This window comes from Orcinus orca, chromosome 5 (genome assembly GCF_937001465.1).
Source record: "Orcinus orca chromosome 5, mOrcOrc1.1, whole genome shotgun sequence".
Taxonomy (NCBI): Eukaryota; Metazoa; Chordata; class Mammalia; order Artiodactyla; family Delphinidae; genus Orcinus; species Orcinus orca.
In genome coordinates, this window is record NC_064563.1 from 148899110 (window position 1) to 148924741 (window position 25632).

The 25632-nt window shown below is 48.2% G+C and overlaps 1 protein-coding gene across 3 annotated transcripts in view; it reads right to left on the reverse strand.

The window, feature by feature from the left end:
• The window catches only part of MCM3AP (minichromosome maintenance complex component 3 associated protein), a 43654-nt gene that overhangs the window by 11119 nt on the left and 6903 nt on the right, over positions 1-25632 (reverse strand). For 2 of the 3 annotated variants that reach the window (XM_004264633.4, XM_033418529.2), the window contains exons 7-21: positions 23455-23594; positions 21866-22063; positions 21283-21551; positions 19363-19525; positions 17343-17503; positions 16373-16614; positions 15879-16102; positions 15152-15252; positions 9985-10116; positions 9524-9637; positions 7863-8015; positions 6138-6335; positions 4285-4353; positions 4066-4200; positions 2113-2266 (exon numbers count right to left, since the gene is read on the reverse strand). In XM_004264633.4, coding sequence (XP_004264681.1) covers positions 2113-2266; positions 4066-4200; positions 4285-4353; positions 6138-6335; positions 7863-8015; positions 9524-9637; positions 9985-10116; positions 15152-15252; positions 15879-16102; positions 16373-16614; positions 17343-17503; positions 19363-19525; positions 21283-21551; positions 21866-22063; positions 23455-23594 — 2453 coding nt within the window. The remainder of the gene's footprint in view (positions 1-2112; positions 2267-4065; positions 4201-4284; positions 4354-6137; positions 6336-7862; positions 8016-9523; positions 9638-9984; positions 10117-15151; positions 15253-15878; positions 16103-16372; positions 16615-17342; positions 17504-19362; positions 19526-21282; positions 21552-21865; positions 22064-23454; positions 23595-25632) is intronic. The other variant, XM_033418528.2, reaches the window with a different exon arrangement.

Here is a 25632-nt window from a genome sequence, read left to right on the forward strand (position 1 = left end):
ATATTTTTTGTTTTTTGGTTTTTTTGGCCGTGCCGCACAGCACGCGGGGTCTTAGTTCCCGAACCAGGGATCGAACCCAGGCACCCTGCAGTGGAAACGCAGAATCCTAACCAGTGGACCGCCAGGGAATTCCCAAAGCTGCCACATTTGGAGGTAACCTGCTATGTAGCAATAGATAACTAATACACATATTTTAATGCAAAGTCAGCAGAGAACATCTAAAGTGGATAAATAAGAGAAATGGCAGTGTAAGGACATGATATGGAAACAGGACAGAAGTCAAGCCTTGGGGAAAGGAGCTAGAAGAAGGGGCAGGGGCTGCAGTTTCTCATCATACATCATGTGGTGCCATCTGAGTTTTTAACTACATGCAAGTATTATTTTGACTTAAAATTTTAAGAATAAAGGCAAGAACAAACTAATTGTCCAGTAGGTGAAGTCTGACTTTGTCATCATAGGAAAAAGGGAAGAACACGCCCCAGGATGTTTCTGTTGCCTCTGAATGGTGAGAGCTTAGATGGCTCTTATAATCTTCATACTTCCTCTGTATTTCCTTATGTTTTTAGTTTTATATATGTATTACTTTCACGTTTAAGAAATACAATAAATAGTATTAAAATGGAAAGAAACAAACAAAAATTCTATAGTCAAACTACAGTTTGAAGCAGTTCCAAGGACAGGAGGAACATGCCCTACGGTGCCACATGCAGATGTCCGGGTGTGCCATGAACGTGCCTGTCAGGAAAAGCAGAGGTCAGGCGTGGAGACTTCAGGTCAGGACACGGTGGGCAGGGCCGCTTTCACTGGGCCCCGCTCTGAGCATGCCGCCGGTCATGATCGCCACACTATGGGAGGCACCAGGCCCAGGTCGGACAGGTGGCCACAGCAGCAGCTACCAACACCAGGTCTGCTCAACATTGAAGCCCACACTTCCTGCCCTGCACTGCTATTTTCTAAGTAAATAAAATATACATCTGGTTTTACTTCTGAACACACACAGTAAAACCTCAAATTCATTTATGCAGGTCTGACTCTAATGAGGAAACAGGTTCTCATTAAACAAGTATCTCTCAGGGAACCAATTAAGCTCAGTATTGCACAAATACCTATAAAGAACAAAAATTAGGGACTTCCCTGGTGGTTAAGAATCTGCCTGCCAATGCAGGGGACATGGGTTCAAGCCCTGGTCTGGGAAGATCCCACATGCTGTGGAGCAACTAAGCCCGTGTGCCACAACTACTGAGCCTGTGCTCTAGAGCCCACGAGCCACAACTACTGAGCCCACGTGCCACAACTACTGAAGTCCGCGCACCTCGAGCCCGTGCTCCGTAACAAGAGAAGCCACTGCAATGAGAAGCCTGTGCACTGCAACGAAGAGTAGACCCCGCTCGCCGCAACCAGAGAAAGCCCACGTGCAGCAACGAAGACCCAACGCAGCCGAGAGAGAGAGAGGAAGAAAGAGAGAGAGAGAGAGAAAGAAAGAGAGAGAGGGAGAGAAAGAGAGAGGAAGGAAGGCAGGAAGGGAAAGGAAAGAAAATTAGAACTTATAATCAAAAACTGAGGACAACTTTAATGTAAAACAAAAACAAGTAACCTGAAATGCCCACTACTGAATCTAAGTGAAAACTGCATAGGATTAAAACACATTAGTCTTTGGTAAGACCTGATATATCAGGAAGCTATTTAACAAAGATTTCAGCAGCTGACAGACCATATGAGATGCAACAGCCACTACATTTTTTTGTAATGCTCTGTCTCATCCCTCTTGGGTTAGTTACCAGAGGTCCGTGGAATTCAGGGCTTCTGAATTATAGGTGAACATATGGACTTCTCAGGATTGTTCTGGGTTTTCACCAAGTTCTCGAAGAGAGGTCTGTGACCCAAGACAGTTAAGACTCACTGCACTCCCGAGAATCTAGCCTGGTCTCTCACACCAAGGGGTGTGCATGGGATGTCGTCAAGACGCAAGGAGGAACCGATACGACACTTGCTTCTGAGCCTCCCACATTGTTTCAGGGCCCTTCAGGGAAGTTATATGACTCCAATCATGTCTGGGAGTGAGCGCAAATGAGAAAATCACAGAAGTACATGCACTAAGTGATGGTCACTCACCTTGACGCACACACTGACAGAAACTGTCTGATTCCCTTTGCTGCTGAGAGTGTTAAAGAGAGTGAGTGTCTGAATCCCACCAACATCACGGTATGTGTCATCCACTGAGCCATCATCTCCTATGAACTTGACTTTTAACCAGTTTGCTAGAACTCTGTGAATAAAAGAAAATAACACTTGAAGGAGAGTCTAATCCTAAATTTGAACTACAAAGAGAAATATTACACAGATGTAAATACACAAACACCAAATCTTACTATAAAGGTGATCTGAACTAATAAACAGGCTGTGATTTTTTAAATGGAGTTAGGAACTCTACTGGGTTATATATTTGAGAGGACACTCATTCTAATGTGATCTATGATTATTTATTTATTTATTTATTTATGGCTGTGTTGGGTCTTCGTTTCTGTGTGTGGCCTTTTGCTAGTTGTGGCAAGCGGGGGCCACTCTTCATCGCGGTGCGCGGGCCTCTCACTATCGCGGCCTCTGTTGTTGCAGAGCACAGGCTCCAGACGCGCAGGCTCAGTAATTATGGCTCACGGGCCCAGATGCTCTGCGGCATGTGGGATCTTCCCAGACCAGGGCTCGAACCCGTGTCCCCTGCATTGGCAGGCAGATTCTCAACCACTGCGCCACCAGGGAAGCCCCATGATTTATGATTTTGAAGCACTAAGAAAAGATTCTGAGCAACAGAAAAGGTCCTTAGAGTTTACCATACAACCCAGCAATTCCACTCCTAGGTATATAACCAAAAGAACTGCAAACATATGTCCACACAAACACTTACACGTCAATGTTCACAGAAGCGTTATCATAATAATCAAAAAGTGGAAACACCACAAATGCCCATCAACTGATGAACAGAGAAATAAAATGTGATATATTCATGCAATCAAATATCATTCGGCCACAAAATTAAGGACTAATATATGCTACAACATGAATGAACCTAGAAAACATTATGCTAGTCATAGAAGACTACGTGTTTTCGGCTTCTATTTGTATGAAATGTCCAGAATAGGCAAATGAATAGAGACAGAAAACAGATTAGTAGTTGCCAGGGGCTGCAGGTAAGAAGGGATGGACTGATCATGGGCATGGATTTCTTTTTAGGTGAAAAAGTGTTCTGCAATTAGATAGTTGTGATGGTTATACAACTCTGTGAATATACTAGAACCAGTGAAATGTACACTTTAAATGGCAGAAATTTATGATATGTGAATTACATCTAAAAAAGAAAAGTAACATGTTCCATAGTTGCTTTAAAAGTATGTTATCTGGGGCTTCCCTGGTGGCGCAGTGGTTGAGAGTCCACCTGTCGATGCAGGGGACGCGGGTTTGTGCCCCGGTCCGGGAAGATCCCACATGCCGCGGAGCGGCTGGGCCCGTGAGCCATGGCCGCTGAGCCTGCGCATCCGAAGCCTGTGCTCCGCAACGGGAGGGGCCACAACAGTGAGAGGCCCGCGTACCGCTCAAGTATGGTTTCTGGAAGCAACTTGGTTACAAGAAACAATGCCATGTCAACTTTTTCGATTTCTTTTTAAAAATGCAAGAAGTTTTTTACCTAAGGAAAAAATGGAACTATAGCAAACAAACTAAACTGTCTTCCCCAAGAGTCTAAAATGAAGCAGGCTCTCATCAACATACCTCAGCATAGCTTTAAGTCACAATCAAGTCTGAAATGTTTTTGGACAAAGACTGTTGCCAACGATACAAAATAAAAATGTGAATAATATAAAGCGTCAACTTCAAATAACAAACAAAACAGCCTGCAAAGCTGAGCATCAAAATGAAAGCAGGCGTCAGGGGCCCCAGGAGGAGAGGAGCACACTGGGCTGACACCCGGCCACCCCCGTGTGCAACACTCAGCTGCCAGATGCTCTGGAGAAGTCACCCCGCCTCCCGGCCGCTTGCTGAGCATCTAGCCCCACAGGGGGAGACCTGCCTGACCTGCCAGGACTCCCTGGGGACTGCTCTTCTCCATCAGGCAACACCAGCACCAGCTTCCAAAACACGCGCTCCTGCCGCCCCGGGAGGTGCTCAGCCACGAGAGATGGCAGGTCCAGGGGTGCCCATGCCGCGTCACTGGAAGGGACAGAGCACCACAGGTGAGCCACCACGCGAGCCCCCGGCAGCAGCAGCGTACACGGCGGGCGGGGGGTGACCAACCTCAGCAGCTGCTGGTAGAAGTGCTGAACCTTCATCTGGTGCGCCACCTTGTTTCTGAGACACCTTAACCTGCGAAGGAAGAACCACACAGAGCCTACGTGAGGCCCACTCAGCACCCACTGAGGAACCTGATAAGCACTTAGTGATGTTCTGAGTGCGAAGTAATTGGTTAGTGAGTGTCTCCCAGTGGGGAATACTTAGGAGACCAAGAAACCTTTGCCGATAGAGACACAGTTTAGTCAGAGGACTTGTTCATTCCATAAATATCAAGCAATTATCTACTGTGTTCCAGTCATGGCAGATCAGCAGTAAACAGACAAAAATCCTGCCCCGCTAGAACACACGCCTTGTAGGGAGAGAAGGGCCTCTGTTAGTGGGTGGCGTGACAGGCGCGGTGGGCAGGCTGTGGACTTACACAGGGTGGTCAGAGGTGATATGGGAGCAAAGACTGAAGGAAATAGCGGCACCAGCATGTGAGTTCTGGGGGACAGGCCAGACCAAGTCAGGAGTGGGCCTGGCAGGTACACAGAATGAGCACAGGGAGAGCAGCGGGGGCAGCCAGAGCGCAGGGTGGGGGCCACTACGAAGGAACTCAGAGAGCAGCCCAGGGACGTCAACAGGGACGTGAGGCGACCTGACCCTGATGTGGTGGTGAGGACACCAGGGTGCAGGGGTCAAGGGCGGAAGCCAGCGGACGGGACAGGTGGCTACGTGAGAGGGGTTGGTGGTGGAGGTGGTGAGGGTAGAGCCGCAGGATGGTGGATCTGAGTCCAGGTGTGACCCAGCCCAGGGAGGACAGGCTGGCATGCTGTGAGCCAGAGGAGGCACCGAGTGCAGCAGGCCAGGCGAAGACTAGGTTCCGATGTTGAACTGGGGGCGTGGGGAAGAGGCCTCGGCTGGAGATGCACGAAGCGAGCTGTCAGCGTGTAGGATGGAGAAAGATTACCAGGGGAGGAGGCAGAGGGGAAGAAGAGGGGCCGGCGGCTGTGCTGGAGGGAGGGGGAGGGGACAGAGAGAGGGCCGTCCTGACACAGGTGACACAGCCAGGACTCCAGGAGGCAGCGGGCCAAGGCTGAAGGCCCCGACACGCACAGCACATCAGAGACAGGCCAGCACCATCACCACCCTGCTTGCAGACGCAGGCACAGGACGTGGGGACGTGGGCAGCTACACAAAGTTTGTTAGAGGCGTGGAGATAGCCCAGGCGAGGACAAGATGTGCCTCGAGACCCCAGCAGGGTGGGCTGCCACTGCGCCTCTGTGTCGTCTTCCTAGGCCCCCACTGGGAGGCTCCTCTCCACAGGCGACAGCGGCCTGGTCTGAAGAGAGAGGCCGAGCCCTGCATGGCCAGGATTGGGCAGCTGAAGCCAGGACCTGGGCAGGGAGCCGGGTACATGCGGGGTGGCCAGGAGGAGCGGCAGGGAGGGCCATGCGAGGGGACACAGGGAGGGGGCGTGTAAGAGAAGAGACCTGATGGCAGGAGGGGGAGTCGCTAAAATGCTGCCACCGCAGACCCAGGGTAGCAGAGGGGTCGGGGTGGGGGTGGGGGTGAGGCCAACACGGACCTCTGGCTCCACCACTGAGAATGGACACGATGTGTCCTTAAGCTACGAAGGCAAGGAGGAAACAGGTAATTCCAGGGAAGATTCGATTGGCAGGACCAGGAGTGTTTTAAGGGGAAAAGGCAGGTGAAATCACAGCAGGTAGAGCAACTCTCACTCCGAAAACGCAATCCTGCATCCGCCTTCACCTCCTCTGACTCCACCCATCTTCCCTGCAAACAGACGCGTTAATCCACACCCTCGATGAAGCCAGTTGGGGCAGGAGGTGCTTAGGAGGCCCTGGGCTGCTGACCTGGTGCAGGAGATGCCCACTCTCCCCGCGTGGCCCAGATCCAGGAGGCCCTTGGCCAGGTTCTCCTCTGCAATGGGGCACTCTGCGCTGGGCGCCAGTGCCCTCAGCCGGTCATTCATGTCCATACAGCAGGGCGCCGCAGGGAAGGCCCGCATCTGGCGCCTCAGTTTCTTCCGGGCTGCGACACCTTCCCTCCACCTAGAGGAGAGACCAAAGTATCATCACTGGGTGTTTTTGCCATGGGGACAAGGCAAAAACATCTCCAGCATTAACATGGGAAACATTTTCTGCCAGTATGTTTAGGTCTTTTTCAGCAACAGTTCTCAAACTGAGAAATGGATCAGAACTGAAACTCAAGGTACGGGGGACGCATGATAACGAATGAGTGGTGGGCAATGAAACTACTGAACTTAAGAGTGAATGCTGAGGGACTTCCCTGGTGGTGCAGTGGTAAGACTCTGTGCTCCCAATGCAGGGGGCTGGGTTCGATCCCTGGTCAGGGAACTAGATTCCACATGCATGCCGCGACTAAGAGTTTGCCCACGCCGCAACTAAGGAGCCAGTGAGCGGCAACTAAGGAGCCTGCGAGCCACAACTAAGGAGCCCGCATGCCACAACTAAGACCTGGTGCAACCAAATAAATTAATTAATTAAAAAAAAAAGAGTGAACAATCTCTGGAGGCCAACTTGCCAATCTGGATACAAACACAGATCCATACACCCTTTGACCCAGCAGACACCACCGACAGGATTTTCTCTCCAGACATGTGTGCACCTGTGTGAAACGTCTGCACAAGGATGCCACTGCAGCAGTCTTTGTCACAGCTAGAGAGAGAAAGCCATGTGAAAGTCTACCAGTGGGACCAGGCAGGTCATCTACCATGTGCTCTGGCAACGCCACCTCAGTGCACTGACAGCAACGGGGAGAGGCCACTGCGCTGCTGCAGTCAGGTCTCCGCCCTATGTCACAGAGAGTCAAGAAAAGTTTGGCACAGAGTAGGGAACGTGCGCCCACCTCTGCCAACCACCACACAAAGGTCAGAGGTCCTCGTGGGATGGAGACTCATTTCTCACTGAATCCTTTTACACGGCTGCAACTGTCAAGTACACTATTACTTTCTTTAAATGTTATTATGAAATGAATCATATAACATATGTAACACATGTACACCCATTTTAAAGACTAATGATAAATCAAACACCCACATCCTTCCATGCAGTGGAGAATGGGTGGCCAAGACCAGCAGCTGATCCCCACGGGCCCTGCTCAGTCACACACCCTCTCATTCCCAAAGGTAACCACTATGCTGGGTTTATGTTTGTTATTTTCCTTCTTTAGGGTTGTACTACTACATATAAATCCAAAACAATCCATTTAGTTTGAATACAGTTTGTATGTTGCACACATTTCCCTAAGAATTGCTTGCTTTCACTATAAATTATGTTTCAGAAATTCATCCATGTGGGCGCATACAGCTATCATTTGGCTTGTTCATGGCCCTCTCCCTGTGTCTAGCACATTGGGTAAACAGCAGAAGGCTACCTATAAATATCTGTTGAAATATAGAGCGGTCCCCCCACCCCAATCTAATTCTTTACTTAGTTTATACCCTTTAGGAAGGAACATGTTACATGTGCATATCATCAGCTGTTTCTGAAAGTATAATCTTTGTCAAAGACTCTCCCTGTATGCATTGATTTTATCTGTAAGGACACGGGACTCACCGCTGGAGATACTTGCAGAAGCACTGAAGTTCCTGGAGGGTCTCTTTTGCAGTCTGGAAAATTTCCTCCCCAAGAAACAAGTCCACCAGGTGTGCACAGACGTCCTCACAGCAACGGGCCATGCGGAGCCTCTGCTCTGTCTCCACTGCACTCCTAGGGAAAAGGGCAATCAGCATGAGACACTGCACCCAAGGCCCCACCCTGAGGGCCTGCCTTAAAAGCATGAGTCCACGTCCTTGATACTGAAATGTAATGATATCTTTGCTGCAAGGAAAGCTTGAAGATTTCACTTTATATAATGCACAGACATCTGGAAATTTAGAGAAAAAAGAACTAAAGTGGTACAGGGTACAAGATTATAGATCCAACAGGGCCCTTATAAATAGTCAGGAGATAACCCTGTATCTTATAGTTAGAAATTTAATTTTTAAATGACCATTGAGACAACTGAAATATCTTCTCATCAACAACATCTGATGTTTGCAATTAGAAATGTCTCAAGTATATGATAGCTGGCTACAGAGGCTGACAGCCTAAGGTCATGTGACAGTGGCCCTCAGATAAACCAGAATCTGAAAGAGATTTTTTATAACAAAATCCTATCAACCAAGGGATCACAGAGGCCTTTATCAAATATATTTAGCCATTAAGTCAAAGAAGCCCAGACAGGCAAGACCCATTTCCGATAGCTGTCCTCTGTGGTGATGGAGACAGCCCTGGGCTGAGCTGTAGTCCAAGTCTTCTGGAACTGCAGAGAACAGCAGTTTCCCTGCACGTCAATGAGTCCTAGGTTTTACATATCTCTTTTTTTTTTTTTTTTTTTTTTTGCGGTACGCGGGCCTCTCACTGTTGTGGCCTCTCCCGTTGCGGAGCACAGGCTCCGGACACGCAGGCCCAGCGGCCATGGCTCACGGGCCCAGCAGCTCCACGGCATGTGGGATCCTCCCAGACCGGGGCACGAACCCATGTCCCCTGCATCGGCAGGCGGACTCTCAACCACTGCGCCACCAGGGAAGCCCTACATATCTCTTAATACCCCTTCCTGGGATTAAGAACAGACAAATACCCATCATTTGTGAGGTCTCTTGCTTAGAGTAAACAGTGAAATAGACTCCCAATTAATAGAAATGGAAAGAAATATTAATTAAACAATATACTCTGCCTCCTGGCTATATTCCCCATCTGCACCAGAGGCTGCAGACCTATCTCAGGGGAACTTAAACGCAAGGACAGATTTCCCAGCACAACTGAACCTCTTTCTTCCCTGAAGCTTGGCACTGAAATTAATAAAGTTCTTAAGTGAAATAGCTCAAAGGAATCTTTTAACATATGAAACAAAGGAAAGGATCTTCTACTTGAGAAAAACTAACGGTGAGTAACCTGGTGTGGAGAAGACCACCAGTGAATTCTTTTGCTTAAAGACACATCCCCACGCCCAGGGCAGGGTCAACAAGGAGGATGAGAGTGAAAGTAAGGGCCTCCCTGGAAGCAACGCACACAAGAACAGGGACAGCCTGTCAGTACCTGGCTAACCAGAAGATATGCTCCTTGTCAAAATGAAAGCCAGCTAGCATGAGCTGGACCAGCCTGGCCACGGGGCCTCTAACCCTCCTCCCAGCCGCCCACCCGCCTCACGCTGCAGGCGCCAGCGCTTCACTTACTTCAACTCCTGGGAGCAGGTTTCCCTCACACGTTCTGTCACCACGAGCTCTGTCAGCTCTGCAGCTAGGTCCTGGCTCAGCTGCGTTAACACCAGTTCTCTCTCTTGTTTCAACCTGAGGGAAAAGGAGCACAAGAAGTAACAGGCGTCACACTCTGTGACCTTGAGAGCGGGGATCTGGTTGTGCTGCCTGACCCCTCCGGTTCCACCAGACAGGCCACACAGCCACGCCAACTCCAGTTCCCTGACCACCACCCATACCCCCTCTGGCTGGGGAGGGGCTGCTGCTTACAAGGTGGGACCTGCCCGCTCCCTGGGCCATAGCATACGAAGGCGCAGGGCGAGCCGTGGATCTGATACGAGTGCAGTGGGCAAAAGCGAGAGCATCGTAGGCCAGGGCAGGTTCTCCCCTTGTCCACACACTCCACCCCCACGGGCACTGCAAGGATGAGACACCCTCACCTCTCTTCTTCAGCCCGCCGCCTCTCTTCCTCTTTCCGCTCCCTTTCCTTAGTCACTTCTTCACTTGCAATGTGCCTCAAAATGCCCATGGTTGCAGCTGTTAACAGCTCCTCCATAGCAGCATTGGAAACACTAGACAGAGCAAAGTGGACATTGCTCTAAATAAATAATAAAAGCCACACAAACCGTATTACTAGACTTCTAATACTAGCAAGGGAAAAAATACCTATTTGCCTTCCAGCATAAAAACAAAGCCCATGGTTAGGAACACACACTCCATCAAAACTGACTCAGGAAAAAAAGAAAATCTAAATAAACCTAGAACTAGTTAAGAGATTGACTCAGTATTTTAAAACGTCTTCCAGCAAAGAAAAATCCAGGATGAGAGGGCTTCACTGGCAAATTCTACCGAACACTTAAAGAAGAACCAACACCAACTCTTCTCAAACTCTTCAGAAAAACCGAGGCACAAGGAACACCCCCTAACACCTCTACGAGGCCAGCATTCCCCCGACCTGACGCCAAAGCCAGACAAAAACACCACAAGAGAACTAGTGACCAATATCCCTTGTGGACATTGAGGTAGAAATCCTTAACAAAATACTAGCAAACCAAAATTAAGCAATATACTGAAAGGATTATACACGACCAAGTGTATAATCTCACACTACCAAGAGAGATTTATTCCTGGAATGCAACAAATGAAAATCAACGTAATACAACCACATTAATAAACTGAAGGGGAAAAAACCCACAAAATCATCTCAATTAATGCAGAGAGAGCATCTGACAAATTCAACACCATTTCATGATAAAAACACTCAATAAATTAGGAAGAGAAGGGAACTTTCTCAAAATGATAAAGACCATATATGAAACACCCACAGCTAACATCATATTCAGTCGTGAAAGATAGAAAGCTTTTCCTCTAAGATCAGTAACAAGACAAGAGTGCCCTATCTGCCATTTCTATTCAACACCGTATTGAAAGTTATAGCCAGAGCAATTAGACAAGAAAAATAAAAACATCCAAACTGGAAAGGAAGAAGAAAACTACGTGTATTCACAGATGACAGGATCCTGTATGTAGAAAATCCTAAGGGATCCACTCAAAAGCTATTACAATTAAAAAAAGTTCAACAAGGTTGGAATATAAGGATCAACACCCCAAAATCAATGGCATTTCTATACACGAGCAATGAACGTTCTGAAAGTGGAATTGAGGAAACAATTCCATCTACAATAGCGACAAAAAGAATAATATAATTAGGAACAAATTTAACCAAAGAAACAAAAGACTTGTACAATAAAAATTATAAAATGTTGCTGAAAGAAATTAAGGAAGACATAAACAAATGGAAAGACATCCAAGTTCATGGACTGGAAGACTTCATATTGTTAAGATGCCAGTACTACCCAAAGCAATCTACAGATTCATTGGAATCACCATCAAAATCCCAAAATAACTTTTGCAGAAGTAGAAAAACCCATCCAAAAATTCTTATGAAATTTAAAGGGTCTCCAAATAGGGAAACAATCTTCAAAGAGAAAGTTGAAACAAAGCTGAAGGACTCGCACTTTGAGATTTCAAAACTTACAACTTACTACCAAGTTATAGTAATCAAATCAAAACAATATGGTACTACCATAAAAACAGACATATAGGGCTTCCCTGGTGGCGCAGTGGTTGAGAGTCCACCTGCCGATGCAGGGGACACGGGTTTGTGCCCTGGTCTGGGAAGATCCCCCATGCCGCGGAGCGCTGGGCCCGTGAGCCATGGCCGCTGAGCCTGCACGTCCGGAGCCTGTGCTCCACAACGGGAGAGGCCACAACGGTGAGAGGCCCACGTACCCCCAAAAACAAACAAACCAAAAAACACAGACATATATACCAATGGAATATAGCGCCCAGAAAGAAACCCTCACATATATGGTCAACTGATTTTGAACAGGGCGGCAAGACCATATGAAGGGAAAAGGACAGCCTTTTCAACACTGGTGCTGCGAAAACTGGATACCCAAGAACAATGTTGGATCCTTATCTTACACAATATATAAAAACAAAATCAAAATGGATCAAAAACCTAAATTTAAGAGCTGAAATTATAAAATGCTTAGAAGAAAACACAGGGGAAAATCTTCACATTATTGGATTTGACAGTGATTTCTTGAATATGATACCAAAAGCACAAGCAACAAAAATAGATAAATTGGACTATATAAAAATTTTAAATTTTTGTGCATCAAAGGACACTATCAAAACAGTGAAAAGACAATCCACAGATTGGGAAAAAAATACTTGCAAATCAAATATTGAAAAAGGATTAGTATCCAGAATATGAAAGAACTCCTACAACTCAACAACAAAAAAATTCAAGAATGGGCAAAGGGCAAATGAAGCAACTGACAAAGGATTGATCTCCAAAATTTATAAGCAGCTCATGCAGCTCAATAACAAAAAAACAACCCAATCCAAAAATGGGCAGAAGACCTAAATAGACATTTCTCCAAAGAAGATATACAGAGTGCCAACAAACACATGAAAGGATGCTCAACATCATTAATCATTAGAGAAATGCAAATCAAAACTACAATGAGATATCATCTCACACCGGTCAGAATGGCCATCATCAAAAAATCTAGAAACAATAAATGCTGGAGAGGGTGTGGAGAAAAGGGAACACTCTTGCACTGCTGGTGGGAATGTAAATTGATACAGCCACTGTGGAGAACAGTATGGAGGTTCCTTAAAAAACTAAAAATAGAACTACCATACACCCCAGCAATCCACTACTGGGCATATACCCTGAGAAAGCCATAATTCAAAAAGAGTCATGTACCAAAATGTTCATTGTAGCTCTATTTACAATAGCCCGGAGATGGAAACAACCTAAGTGTCCATCATCGGATGAATGGATAAAGAAGATGTGGCACAGATATACAATGGAATATTACTCAGCCATAAAAAGAAATGAAATTGAGCTATTTATAATGAGGTGGATAGACCTAGAGTCTGTCATATACAGTGAAGTAAGTCAGAAAGAGAAAGACAAATACCGTATGCTAACACATATATATGGTATTTAAGAAAAAAAAAATGTCATGAAGAACCTAGGGGTAAGACAGGAATAAAGACACAGACCTACTAGAGAATGGAGTGGAGGATATGGGGAGGGGGAAGGGTAAGCTGTGACAAAGCGAGAGAGAGGAGTGGACATATATACACTACCAAATGTAAGGTAGATAGCTAGTGGGAAGCAGCCGCATAGCACAGGGGGATCAGCTCGGTGCTTTGTGACCGCCTGGAGGGGTGGGACAGGGAGGGTGGGAGGGAGGAAGACGCAAGAGGGAAGAGATATGGGAACATATGTATATGTATAACTGATTCACTTTCTTATAAAGCAGAAACTAACACACCATTGTAAAGCAATTATACTCCAATAAAGATGTAAAAAAAAAAAAAAAGAATGGGAAAAGGACTTACATAGACATTTCTGTAAAGAAGATACACAAGTGACCAATAATTACATGAAAAGATGCTCAACATCATTAGTCATTAGAGAAATGCAAATCAAAACCACAGTGAGTTACCACTTCACACATTATAATGGTTATTATTTAAAAAAAAAAAAAGAAGGACAGCAAGTGTTGGCGAGAATGTAGAGCAACTGGACCCCTTGTGCACTGCTGGTGGGGATGCAAAAATGGTGCTGCTGTTGTGGAGAACAGTTTGCTGATTTCTCAAAAATGTAAAAATATATCATATGATCTAGTAATTCCACACCTAAACATATACCCGTAAGAACTGAAAGGGACTCAAACAGTTATTTGTCCCCAGTGTTCACAGCAGCATCATTCACAATAGCCAAAAGGTGGAAACACCTTATTAAGCACGGGTGAATAAATAAAATGTGGCATATATACATGTGTATGTGTGTGCATATATTTAATGGAGTATTGTTCAGAAATAGATCTGGAAGTAGACAATGGTAATGAATACACGACATTGTAAATATACTTAATGCCATTGAATTGTGAGCTTAAAAATGGTTAAAATGGTAAATTTTGTTATATTTTACCACAATAAAAAAAACAAACCCATGGAAATCTTACTTTTAGCTCCATCAAACAGAAAGTATGTATCTAATTCTAGTATATAAAAAACTGAACAAACCTATGAACAAGACTGACCCTTTTGTGTAAACTACATTTATACAAGGAAATATCTGGTTGGCCAAAATGTGCCTTCGGTTTTTAAGTATTGATAATACCATTTCGTATAATTGTGTCACTTTATATGTACTAGAATTTTTACAAGTTTGAAATCCTTAAGAAAGTCTGACTTACTAAACTTGGCAGATTTTAATTAACTATTAACTCCAAAAGTTGCTTAAGTGTCTAGAAAGATTTTGATTATTAAATTTATCAAGACTAGATGCTGGGCTTCCCTGGTGGCGCAGTGGTTGAGAGTCCGCCTGCTGATGCAGGGGACACAGGTTTGTGCCCCGGACCGGGAAGATCCCACATGCCGCGGAGCGGCTGGGCCCGTGAGCCATGGCCGCTGAGCCTGTGCGTCTGGAGCCTGTGCTCCGCAACGGAAGAGGCCACAACGGTGAGAGGCCCGCGTACCGCAAAAAAAAAAAAAAAAAAAAAGACTAGTTGCTTAAAGTGTTCCACAAAATCAGCTTTATAAAATTTGTAAGTGTAGTTTGAAATGTCTAAGGAAATTTCATCATGGTGTTAAATGCAAATGGTATAAAATGTTTAAGGGAATTTAATCTGTCAAATTTATAAACTGTGACTTAATCCAAGATCAAGGAAAGTGAGTGTTTTTATTTTTTAACAGAGAATGAACTAATTATTACTAGATTTTTTTTATTACTAGATTTTTGATCACATTTAAAGTTGAAAGAAAAACAGGTTTCTAATTTACAACTTTAATAAACCTAATGCTACTCAAAAGTCATACACACATAGAAACTACCTGCAAACGACAAACGCAGGTCAGGAGCGTGAGGGACTATACCCACCAGCGAGCAGGACCGACACTGAAGCCTGTGCAAAGGGGTGGCTGTGATCTCTTGTCGAAGACTGAGAGCAGCTTTCTGAGAGGAAGCGTCTGGCGGGAGCACATACGGCCTCAGAGCACGAGAGGCACCGCACTTACCCCAGGGCTGTGGCTGCGAAGGCTGCCCCGGCGGCGCCAACTTCCTCGCAGTCCCTCTGAAGAACCTCCCGGATGAGCTCATCCACCACCTGCGCCAGGTCCTAAGGAGAGGGCAGACGGGGCCACGATCACTGGCTGGGGACGCCGCCCTGATCCAGCCCCAGCGCACCACCAAGCCATCGCCTCCACAGCCTAAGGTACTGAAGGTCTTCCCGGAACCACAGAGACATCATGGACCATCCGCCCAGCTCAGAAATCCCTCCAAGACCTCATCACCGGAAGCTGTTTGGAGGCATCTAATGACCCTTACACGGGGCTCGGCTGTGCGCTCCTGGAAAGGGTTCCTGCTAATAACCAGAGAGGAGCCTTCTGGACGTGCCAGGACAAGCCTGCTGCCTGCTCAACGATGGCCATTCAGACGGCCACAGTGCCGCACCCCAACGTCACACGTGTCCGGCTTCTGTGGCCCTGCCTCATTCCCCACCTCAGGCCTCCTTGATCCCCCAGTGGGGTGGTGCCCAGTGCCTGCCCAAGCAACAGGGTGGCGAGATCAAGTCACACGACCTGTGTGGTGGGTAGGCCCTGCTCAGCCCCGGGGCCACCTGTCAGAGGCATGCTGACCCCAGGGACACCCCAGGGACACAGACAGTGGTCAGACTGGACAGCAGAGGCAGCTGGATGTTTGCCCACGACGGGCCCTCAGAGCCCTGACAGGAAGGTTCCTTACCTCGTCCGAGTACACAGGCGCAGACTTTGGGGGAAGGAGCTCCAGCTGCACGGGGGGCTGCACGGGGGGCTGCACGGGGGGCTGGAAGAGGCTGGGTGCCATGCTCAAGGGCAGTGCCGGGAGTTGTGGAGGAGAAGCTGGCACAGGGGTGGGCAGGGGCTGCAGGAGGAGAGCCGGGAGGGTCTCGTCCCCCTCCGTACTGCACTCCTCTCCTCTCCCTACACCTGGAAGGAACAGGCAAACGTGGGCACCGAGGACAAGCCCTGGCCACCCACAGTGACCCTAAGGACTGGCCACCCTCCCCAAGCTGACCGCCACAGGGCCCCTCCTGGGCCACGAGCCGGGGGGCCGTGTGCGCTTCACCCGTGGGAACAAAGCACTGTGGCGCCAGGGAGCCGTTCAGGCAGCACCGAGCTGATGTCGCCGGGCCCCAGGATGAGGCCTCCTAGAGGGGAGCGCAGCTGGTGCCCTCCTGAGAGCGCAGCCTCACTCACCCGCCACGTCCAAGCCGGGTCTCTGAGTGCCCGTGGGCAACTCCGCAGCCAGGCTGTCCCCGACGTACTTGTTCTGGGAGTTGAAGCTGCACACGGGGGTGTGACGGGGAACAGGGGGTAATGGCCCTCCATTCACGATCTCCCCAACGGACACCGTCAGCTTCCTGGTAATAAACACCGACTTCCTGGCCTTGGATAAACCCTCTGGTTCCAGGAACGAGGACCGGTTCAGCTCGACACAGCTACCCAGATCACAGAGAACCCATGGAGAGGCGTTACACAGGCGAGAGGCCACCCTTCACCTCCTCAGTGCCCTGCAGTCACTGCGTCGCCAGACGGCCATGTGGAACTGAGGGGAGGCATCAAAGGCCGCGCCCAAGGCCCAGCCCACGGCATCCACCACTGCCAGCGTTTCCTTCTGACTCGGGAGCTACCTGGCCTCACTGTTAGCAGCCCTGGGTGCAGCAACGCTCCCCTACACGCTCCCGGCTCATCCCGTGAGGGCAGGTCTGCAGGCAGCAGACGGGGCCAGGGCTGAGGAGTCAGAGGAGGATGGGTTCAGGGAAACCCCGGATCCGGACACGACAGGCTACAGATTATGGAGCCATTTTCTGGGAGAGGGTCCACAAGTCCTACCACGTTCTCAAAACTCTGACTGCAGCAGAGGAGAGGCCCTGGCCTGGCCAGAGAGGCCATCCTCAGGGACAGAACAAGGAAGGCCCCAACCTCGACCATCAGCTTCTTGAGTAACTTGGGAAAAGTCAGGAAGAGTCTGAACCCTAACCTGCTGAGGAACAGCGTGTGGCCTGGGGACATCCCCCGCGGTCCTGAGCCTCGCCTGCTCCCCTGCAGCCCAGGCAGCGGAACGTGCCTTCGCCAGGGCCTGGCGCGCAGCTGGCACTTCCCAGCCTCCCCAGGGTTAACAGGGAGAGAAGGAGAGCGGCCCGGCGGTTCGGGCCTCGGTGCTTACCCGTCGGAGACAGTGAGGCCGTGGCAGCTGAGGAAGCCTGTGGCGTCCTCTCCGTCTCTGAAGAGCAGCATGCGCACCACGCCGTCCAGGGGAAAGGTGGTGGAGCGCTGAGTGCTCGCGGTGTACGCCACGTTGAGCGCTCGGAGCGCGTCCTTGCGGATCTGAGAGAAGCCAAGTCACTGAGTCGCAGAGGGTCAGGCGCTCCGTGACCGCAGACGGCTCAGTCCCTCTGGAAAGCACCCCGGGTCCCAAGCTTAGCGCTCATCGGGCCGTCTGCTCAGCAGAATGCCCAGAAATGATGCAAAGCAAACAGTTTCACATACGGAAAAGGCTGGGCCACGAAGGCTTTACTTATAAGAAAAACTAGAAAACCAACCACCCACCAGCAGGGCAGGGAGAGTACACTGTGCATCCGCCACTCAACAGAAAGCCGTACAGCTGCTGAAAATTACTGCAGAGATGATGGAATGCCATGGAAAGCGTGTGACATGAAACTGAGTAAAAGTCAGAGAGAAAGTTGCTTCACAGCATCACACTGAGCATTTTAAACATGGGGACAGAGGGAACCATGAAGGCACAGACCCCGGTGGCCCTGCCTCTCCTCTTCAGTGGGCTTCAACCAACTCAACCCAGATCTACAGTGTTACTTCAAGGCTGGCATGCACGTCCATGCTGAGTGTCCAACAGTGGGCAGACAAGACCCCTGTCCTCACGTAGCTGACGTGGCAGGAGACACCAACACTGAACAAAACGAACATACAAAATGCACAGTGTGTTTAACAGTGACAGTGCAACAGAAAGAAGAACTGTGGAGGAGGGCAGGGCGCGCTCTGCCTAGAAGGGGAGCCCAGCCCGGCCCTGGTGGAGGGGAGCTCTGCCAGCTCGGATAACAGCCAGCACAAAGGCCCTGAGGCAGGCGCGTGCTGGGGGCTGGGGGGCTGGGGGTGGAGCCAGGGAAGACAGGAGAGGAGATGAGGTCCAGGAGACAATAGGCCACTGTGGGCCACTGTTAGTGAAACGCTTTGTCTTTCTAAAGAAAAACACTTAGATTTCTGTTGAGTTTAAAATTATTAAAATGGGTACAAATGGTCGACTATCACTGGTATTTATCAACTGCACAGAGTTCCCCAAGCAGCATGTCGTTAGAAATCTTTTCATTTGTTCCAGAGTTTCAGTTCTCTTGGAAACTGTCGGATCTGACAATGAGCAAACTTGCAGAAGACTTTGCCTGGGATGTGATGGTGGGTTTAGTCACTGTTTACCGGAGGACTTGTGACCAAAGAAGAAAAATGACCTGGAGTCACAAAACCAGCCAGGCAGGTTCCCGAGATCTCCCAGGCAACCTCCTCCCCACCCGGCGGCTGCCAGGGGCTCCCAGCAACGACTCCAGGCGGAATTCTCCCGGCATTCCCCACCACCACCCCGCCCGCCCGCAGCTACGGGACAGCACAGGGGCTGCAGTGTGAGGTGGGTGTGCAGGCTGCTCTATTATAGTCCCTGAGTGCTTCAGAAGGCGAAGACCTGACTCTGGAAATCTGAGACCAGGAGTTCACACTCTATGCAAATCCTGAGGTAAGAGACTGGTCTTGCCCCGTCTTTGTAACCCCAGTGCAACAAAGAGCAGGCACTTTAGATATTTACTGAAATGAATTTAGCAACATCAAGCTCACTCCAAAAATGAAGACAGATAACACTAGTAAGTTCTAGGTCAGGGGTTTGTGCATGCAGTTTGCTTTTTGGCTTGTTTCCATGGAAGATGATAGTTCTGAACGCAAGTTATCATTCTGAAGAGATTTCTCTCATCTGAACCAGAAGAAGAGTATTTCCCACTGCACAGCCTTTCCATCGGTGATCAACTGTGCCAACCCCATAAACAGGTAACAGCAGTATCCCCTCAGAGGCTGCTGCACGAGACTTAGCCCAGGACCCGCTGAGATGCTCCTGTCATAAAGAAGCTCTCAAATGTCACAAGTAGCAACCAGCTTTCTGTCAATTCTGCAAGTACAGTGTCAGTACTCACCTGATTAAAGTAACAATGCAGAAGACAAGCATTCAGATAAGAAGCTGACTGGACCAGTTTGAAAAATCGCACAAAATTGTTACTGTTCAACGCAGCAAAAGCCTGAACAGCGAATTTCACCTCAGAGGAGTTTCTAACGGCAGGATGGAACTGCTGCACTTCTCTGTTAATTAAAGGAGACGAAAGGGGTTAGAATTTGACCTTTAATTAGACAAAATTTCCATGAAAATAGATCTGACAATAAAACAGATTTCAACTATACTGAAAAAGAAGGTCTTGATATGGTCACATGTGCCAATATGTTCATGGTTTACCAATGTCAAAGCCACCACTCAGGCTGGATTGGTAACAAAGATTTTCTTTAAAAAGATGATGAGGGACTTCCCTGGTGGCGCAGTGCCAAGAATCCACCTGCCAACGCAGGAGACACGGGTTCAAGCCCTGGTCCAGGAAGATCCCACATGCCGCGGAGCAACTAAGCCCATGCGCTACAACTATTGAGCCTGTGCTCTAGAGCCCGTGAGCCACAACTACTGAAGCCCGCGCACCTAGAGCCCGTGCTCCACAACAAGAGGAGCCACCGCAGTGAGAAGCCTGCGCACCGCAACGGAGAGTAGCCCCCACTCGCCGCAACTAGAGGAAGCCTGCGCGCAGCAACAAAGACCCAACGCAGCCAAAAATAAATTAATTAATTTTAAAAAGATGATGAATAGTAAAGTAAACAAATTGAAGCAATAATTTAAGAATTGATTATCAAAGAGTCACTTTAATGCCAACTGACTGCCAGCTGTGTGTTTGAAGATGACGCCTAAGAAAGTTTAACTTTGTTTTGATTGTAAATAAACGGATTTGGGGACTTCCCTGATGGTCCAGTGGTTAGGAGTCCGCGCTCTCTCTGCTGAGGGCCCAGGTTCCATCCCTGGTTGGGGAACTAAGATCCCACAAGCTGTGCAGTGTGGCCGAAAAAAAACAATTATTAATTATTCAAGAATTACTCAAGGTAGGGGACAAATGCCTATCATATACGAAAACACTACACAGCCATTTTCCCTAGTTTATCTCCAAGGCTTAATTTAAAATCAGTCACACACATACACATTCTGCAAGCTGACAGAGTTTCAGCATAAAGAAGGGAAACTGGGGACCCAGTTTACCAGTGACAGGAACGGAAGGCTAGTGGACTCTAACATATTTCTCATATAAATGTCTCCAGATAGATCAGGCCAAGGTTTAAGATTCATTCTTAATATCCCACCCTTAGCATTTGTTTCACACGACTTTTTCCTCTCCTGTGACTTAGACCTTTTTTTTTTCTTTTTTTTGCAGTATGCGGGCCTCTCACTGTTGTGGCCTCTCCCGTTGCGGAGCACAGGCTCCGGACGCGCAGGCTCAGCGGCCATGGCTCACGGGCCCAGCCGCTCCGCGGCATGTGGGATCTTCCCAGACCAGGGCACGAACCTGCGTCCCCTGCATCGGCAGGCGGACTCTCAACCACTGCGCCACCAGGGAAGCCCTGTGACTTAGACGTTTGACGAGGTCTGTGTGCACACGTACACGAGGCAACACGCTGGCAGCTCTGATAGGGGACCCTGAGCTTTCCTGTCCTAGTTCACTCGCCTTTTCTGCTCATACAGCAGATTCCTTCCTCGTGCTCTCCCACTGACAAGGAGAACCTGTCCTCAGAAAGGACCTGGGGCCCACTCTGGATGCACTGGTGCCAGCAGGCATCCCCAGCCTTCTGCTCCCAGTGGCTCAGCTCCAGGGACTGCACAGCCAAGCCCAGCTTTCTCACTAACGTCCCAGCGTTCGACACCAGAGAAAACTCAGTGCTCCCAGCACCACTAATCCTAAGTGCTCTCTTCCTGGTTAAGCTCTGCCTTTCCCTATGGCTTAGGCTGGCTTCTGAACTGGGAAGTTCACCTTAGGATGTCCCCCTTGTTGAGATTGAGCAGAACGTTGTAGCCCTGGAACTCCGCTTCACTGGCACAGAACACGCCCTTGTTTCTCAGGTCTTGGTACATCTCCTTCAGACTCTGAAGGCACTTGGTCATGTTCTCATTGTTGATCTTGGCATCAAAGGAGGACATGGGCTCCTCACACATGAAGTGAGCACAGTGGATGTGAAACCGGGTGCACTTCTCAATCAGAGACACCGTCACTGGGTCACACAGGTGCTGCTGAGTGATGTCCTGGACACGGGTGAGGCGCAAGATTACACATGCACACGCGCTGTATGCACACACGCACACACCTTACATACACGTTTCTCGTATACACATAGATCTCATTAACATATTCCCATACATAAGAATCAACTATTAGAAAAAGCATGCTTATTACCTGAATTTCTCAGATTTCAATTTGAAACAAAGCCCATGAAGTACATTTTAACAGGACTTTGTAATGATTTTAAGTAACAGTATTTTTTGTCACGGATGAAATGTAACTGAGTAAAATGACAAGAACTCTCACTTTCACTCTGGACTTCACAAGTGGCTGATACCTTCCGTATGCCCCGCGTGCGGTTCCACACGAAGTCGTACCAGTCCCGCAGGCTGCCCTCCTTCTGGTCCATGATCTGGGTCACCAGGTAGTCCATGGTCCTGCTAAGCACCGCCGAGGGACGCAGCTCATGCGGCAGGGGCTCCTCCTGGTCTGCTGAGGAGCGGCTGTACTCCTTCACGGCTGCCGCGTGGTCCACCTGAGGGCAGGGAATAGAGACGAGCAGCTGGGTGGCAGGTGCTAGGCCGGCCTCCCAGCTGCTGTGCCCGAAAACGGGGAAAATCACACACACACGCTTAAATAAGGTCAATACTACAGAATACAATTTTAAAACGTAAAATTTCTCTTTGAAGGTAACAATTAAAATTCAATGACAAAATAGAGAAACTTGTTTTTGGCAAACATGACAAGAAGTGAAGATAAGAGGCTATCACATCAACACACAGAGGAATTTTAGTGAAGACACACCTGCTTGGCTCCAAGCACAGAGGTGTGACAGGTAAAGGACGTTAAAGATTCTAAAAGATCTCAGCCACGCTCAAGCACCAGATTAAGTCTACACGGACCAGAAATGGAGCCGGCAGTGCGGAGGGCGAGGTGAGGCAGGGGAGCAGCAGGGCCTGGGGAAGGCCCTCGAGAGTCTGGAGCTGCATCTTCCACCTGCAAGAAGAGGCTGAAGAGGTGCGGCTGAGGGTGGAGCAGAGACGCCCAGAAGCCCATGCCCTGGGCACCGGCTGTGAGCTGTCATCACCGTCTCCTGGGGCAGGAGCGCTGGGCCTTTGCCTTGACAGCTGCTGCCTAGCTGGGGACCCTGAGTCAGGCGGAGGCAGCTGTGTGAAACCACCGGCCAGGAAAGGAGCAGAAGCCCGCAAGCAAAATTAACAGCAAAAGAATCTAAAATGGTGCAGATTTCTGGGGAAACAATTGGGAACGTGCACTGACACATATTCAGGAACCTTAAGAAAGGTCACACATCTGATACAGCACTTCATGCGCAGGATCCATCAGAAGGAAGGAAGCTGAATACCTTAGAGGCATTACACACAGTATGCCCAACAGAATTCTTAATAATGCTGAAAAATCAGAAACAGCCTAATGATTGCAAAATGGGGAGTTTGGACAGAGCTACATAATCAAATAATATGCCTACATTCAAAGTTTTGAATGCTTATTAAGACTTTACCATAACAAAAGAAAATGCTCCTATAAAATGTTAAGTGAAAAAGATTCATACAAAATCATACCTAGAGCATCATCTCAAAAGCACAAAATATAAGCATAAAAAAGGACAGGAATAAAACTGTGAAAAGAAAAAATGGGAAAATTTTTTTTTAATTTATGAAACAAATCTGTGTCTATTTGTTTAGGGAACCATATGGTCCAGTCACCTTATGCAAGACTGCTTCCTACACACCTCACAATGCAGACAATGGAACACGACTGTTCATAGCACATCCCCACTGCCCTCTAGAAAAGTAAACACCAGACCAAATTTGGACAGAAAGGACCAGTGCAGCCTTCCCTCCCCTGCACACGCCCCTCCAGTACGGCCAGCAGCCTGGCGAGCACCCCGGGGGCGTGGCGCTCTACCTGGTCAGTGCCTGGGACCACTTCAAACACACTAAGCTGGCTCCGGGTCTCCCGCATGTATCGCTCCTTCTCGGGACACATATCCGGGCACGTCCCAACAAAAGTCCTCGCTTTGTCCAAGTCGGTCCTTTTCACCCGAGCTGAAGGCACCAAGTAAAAAGTAAGAATGCACCACACAGTTACTAGAAAGTCAGAGAAGTGCACTTTCATAATGATAAAAGGAGAAATAAAAATAAACATCAAACCACAAAGGAAAAGAAAGAAATTTTAAAAACACTGGGCCTTAGAGAAAGGAAAGCACAGCCTACCACACCAGGTGACAGGCCATCAAGGCCCATGAAGACCCTCCAGGGTTTCTCCCCTCTCCAGATGGGTCTCCAACAATCGCAGACCTTCAGGGCACTCTTGGGGGCGGGGGGAGGGGGGGGGGTTTGTGGGCACACACGTGGGTGTTTATGGCTCTTATAATGACCTCAATGACACACAATCATGCTGCAGTATTTTTGTTAAAAGGATCAATTTGTTAAATGAAAATATTCAAAATTTGCCAGTATTCTAAAACTCTCAGTATTTCATCATGTTTTTAGTATAACAAGAATCACATAATGGAAGTTAGCTGGGTCCTGACCTAAATAAACCACTATGATGACCCACAGAATTAAATAGTTAACAAAAGTATCTTTTAAATGAAATGGAATGCAACAACCTAAAATTTAAAACATTCACATCTTATTTTTATTATATTTATTTATTTATTTTGCTGTACGCGGGCCTCTCACTGTTGTGGCCTCTCCCATTGCGGAGCACAGGCTCCGGATGCACAGGCTCAGCGGCCATGGCTCACGGGCCCAGCCGCTCCGCGGCATGTGGGATCTTCCCGGACCAGGGCACGAACCCGTGTCCCCTGCATCGGCAGGCGGACTCTCAACCACTGCGCCACCAGGGAAGCCCTCTTATTTTTATTTTTAAAAAGTCCAATATCTAGTAATAATTTTTTTTTTTTGCAATACAAAAATCACATGTTAATGACATAATGTATGATGGCAGGTTTTATTACTGTGTTAAGGAGACACTGTGATTATTCCATTACAGCTTCTCCAGAGAGGAAAATCCTACAGGTTAAACTTACTTTTGAAAAATGTTTGCAAAGAAGGGTACATGCGCTGTTTTATTTTGGGTCACTGCACATACTGCTTAGTGTTAGTAGGACACTTGCTTTTTGAGTAGGTTTTAAATACATTTGCGTGGTTCAACGTTCCAAAGGTGCAATGATGTCCAAGATGGGACGCCCCCCTGCCTTGCTCCCATCCTGACCATCAGCGTGAGCGATCCTTTCTCACCTCCACGACTTTTACACACACATAGGCAAGTATGCTTACGTATATACGGACACACACACACTTCCCCCTTCTCTGTACACAACTGGTAGACATTTCCCACGCCTTGCTTTTTCCACTTCACAATAAATACTGATCATTTTTCCATAAAGAAACCCCAGTCTTCTTTCAGGCTATTTAGAATCCCACTGTATGGACAGTTTCCAATCTCTGTCATCACAACCTTGTGAGTGAATCGTACACACGTGGTGGGGTAGTTTGTGGGACGCACTCCTGGAAGTGGAATTCTGGGTCAAAGGCGTGAGTGTCCCCAAGCCTGAAGACACTGCCAACTTGTCTCCCCGGGAGCAGCCTGCCCAAGGATGCAGCGCTGGGGCCCGATGGGGAGATGCCGCCCTAGCGGGTGTGGTTTGCATCTCTCAATCACTCGATGCTGTGTGACGGGCCAAGGGCATCTGCATCTTCCCATTTCTATTTTCCATGTTTAAGAGCCAACTCTTTCTTTTTTTCGGCCACACCGAGCAGCTTGCGGGATCTTAGTTCCCCGACCAGGGACTGAACCCAGGCCCTCAGCAGTGAAAGCAGCGAGTCCTAACCACTGGACCACCAGGGAAGTCCCAAGAGCTCTTGACACTTCCTTTTCTGAACCTCTCAGACCTTACTCATCTTTCTACTGGATTTGGTCTTTTTCATACTGACTCTACAGGACTTTCTGTACCTGGGAAATCAGCCCTTTGTCTGTGATGAGCTACAGATTTTTCCCCTGGATTGACATCTTTTATTTGTGTAGTTTTATTTGTGGTGATTTCTGTTAAATAGGAAGTTTTTATTTTTTTAATGT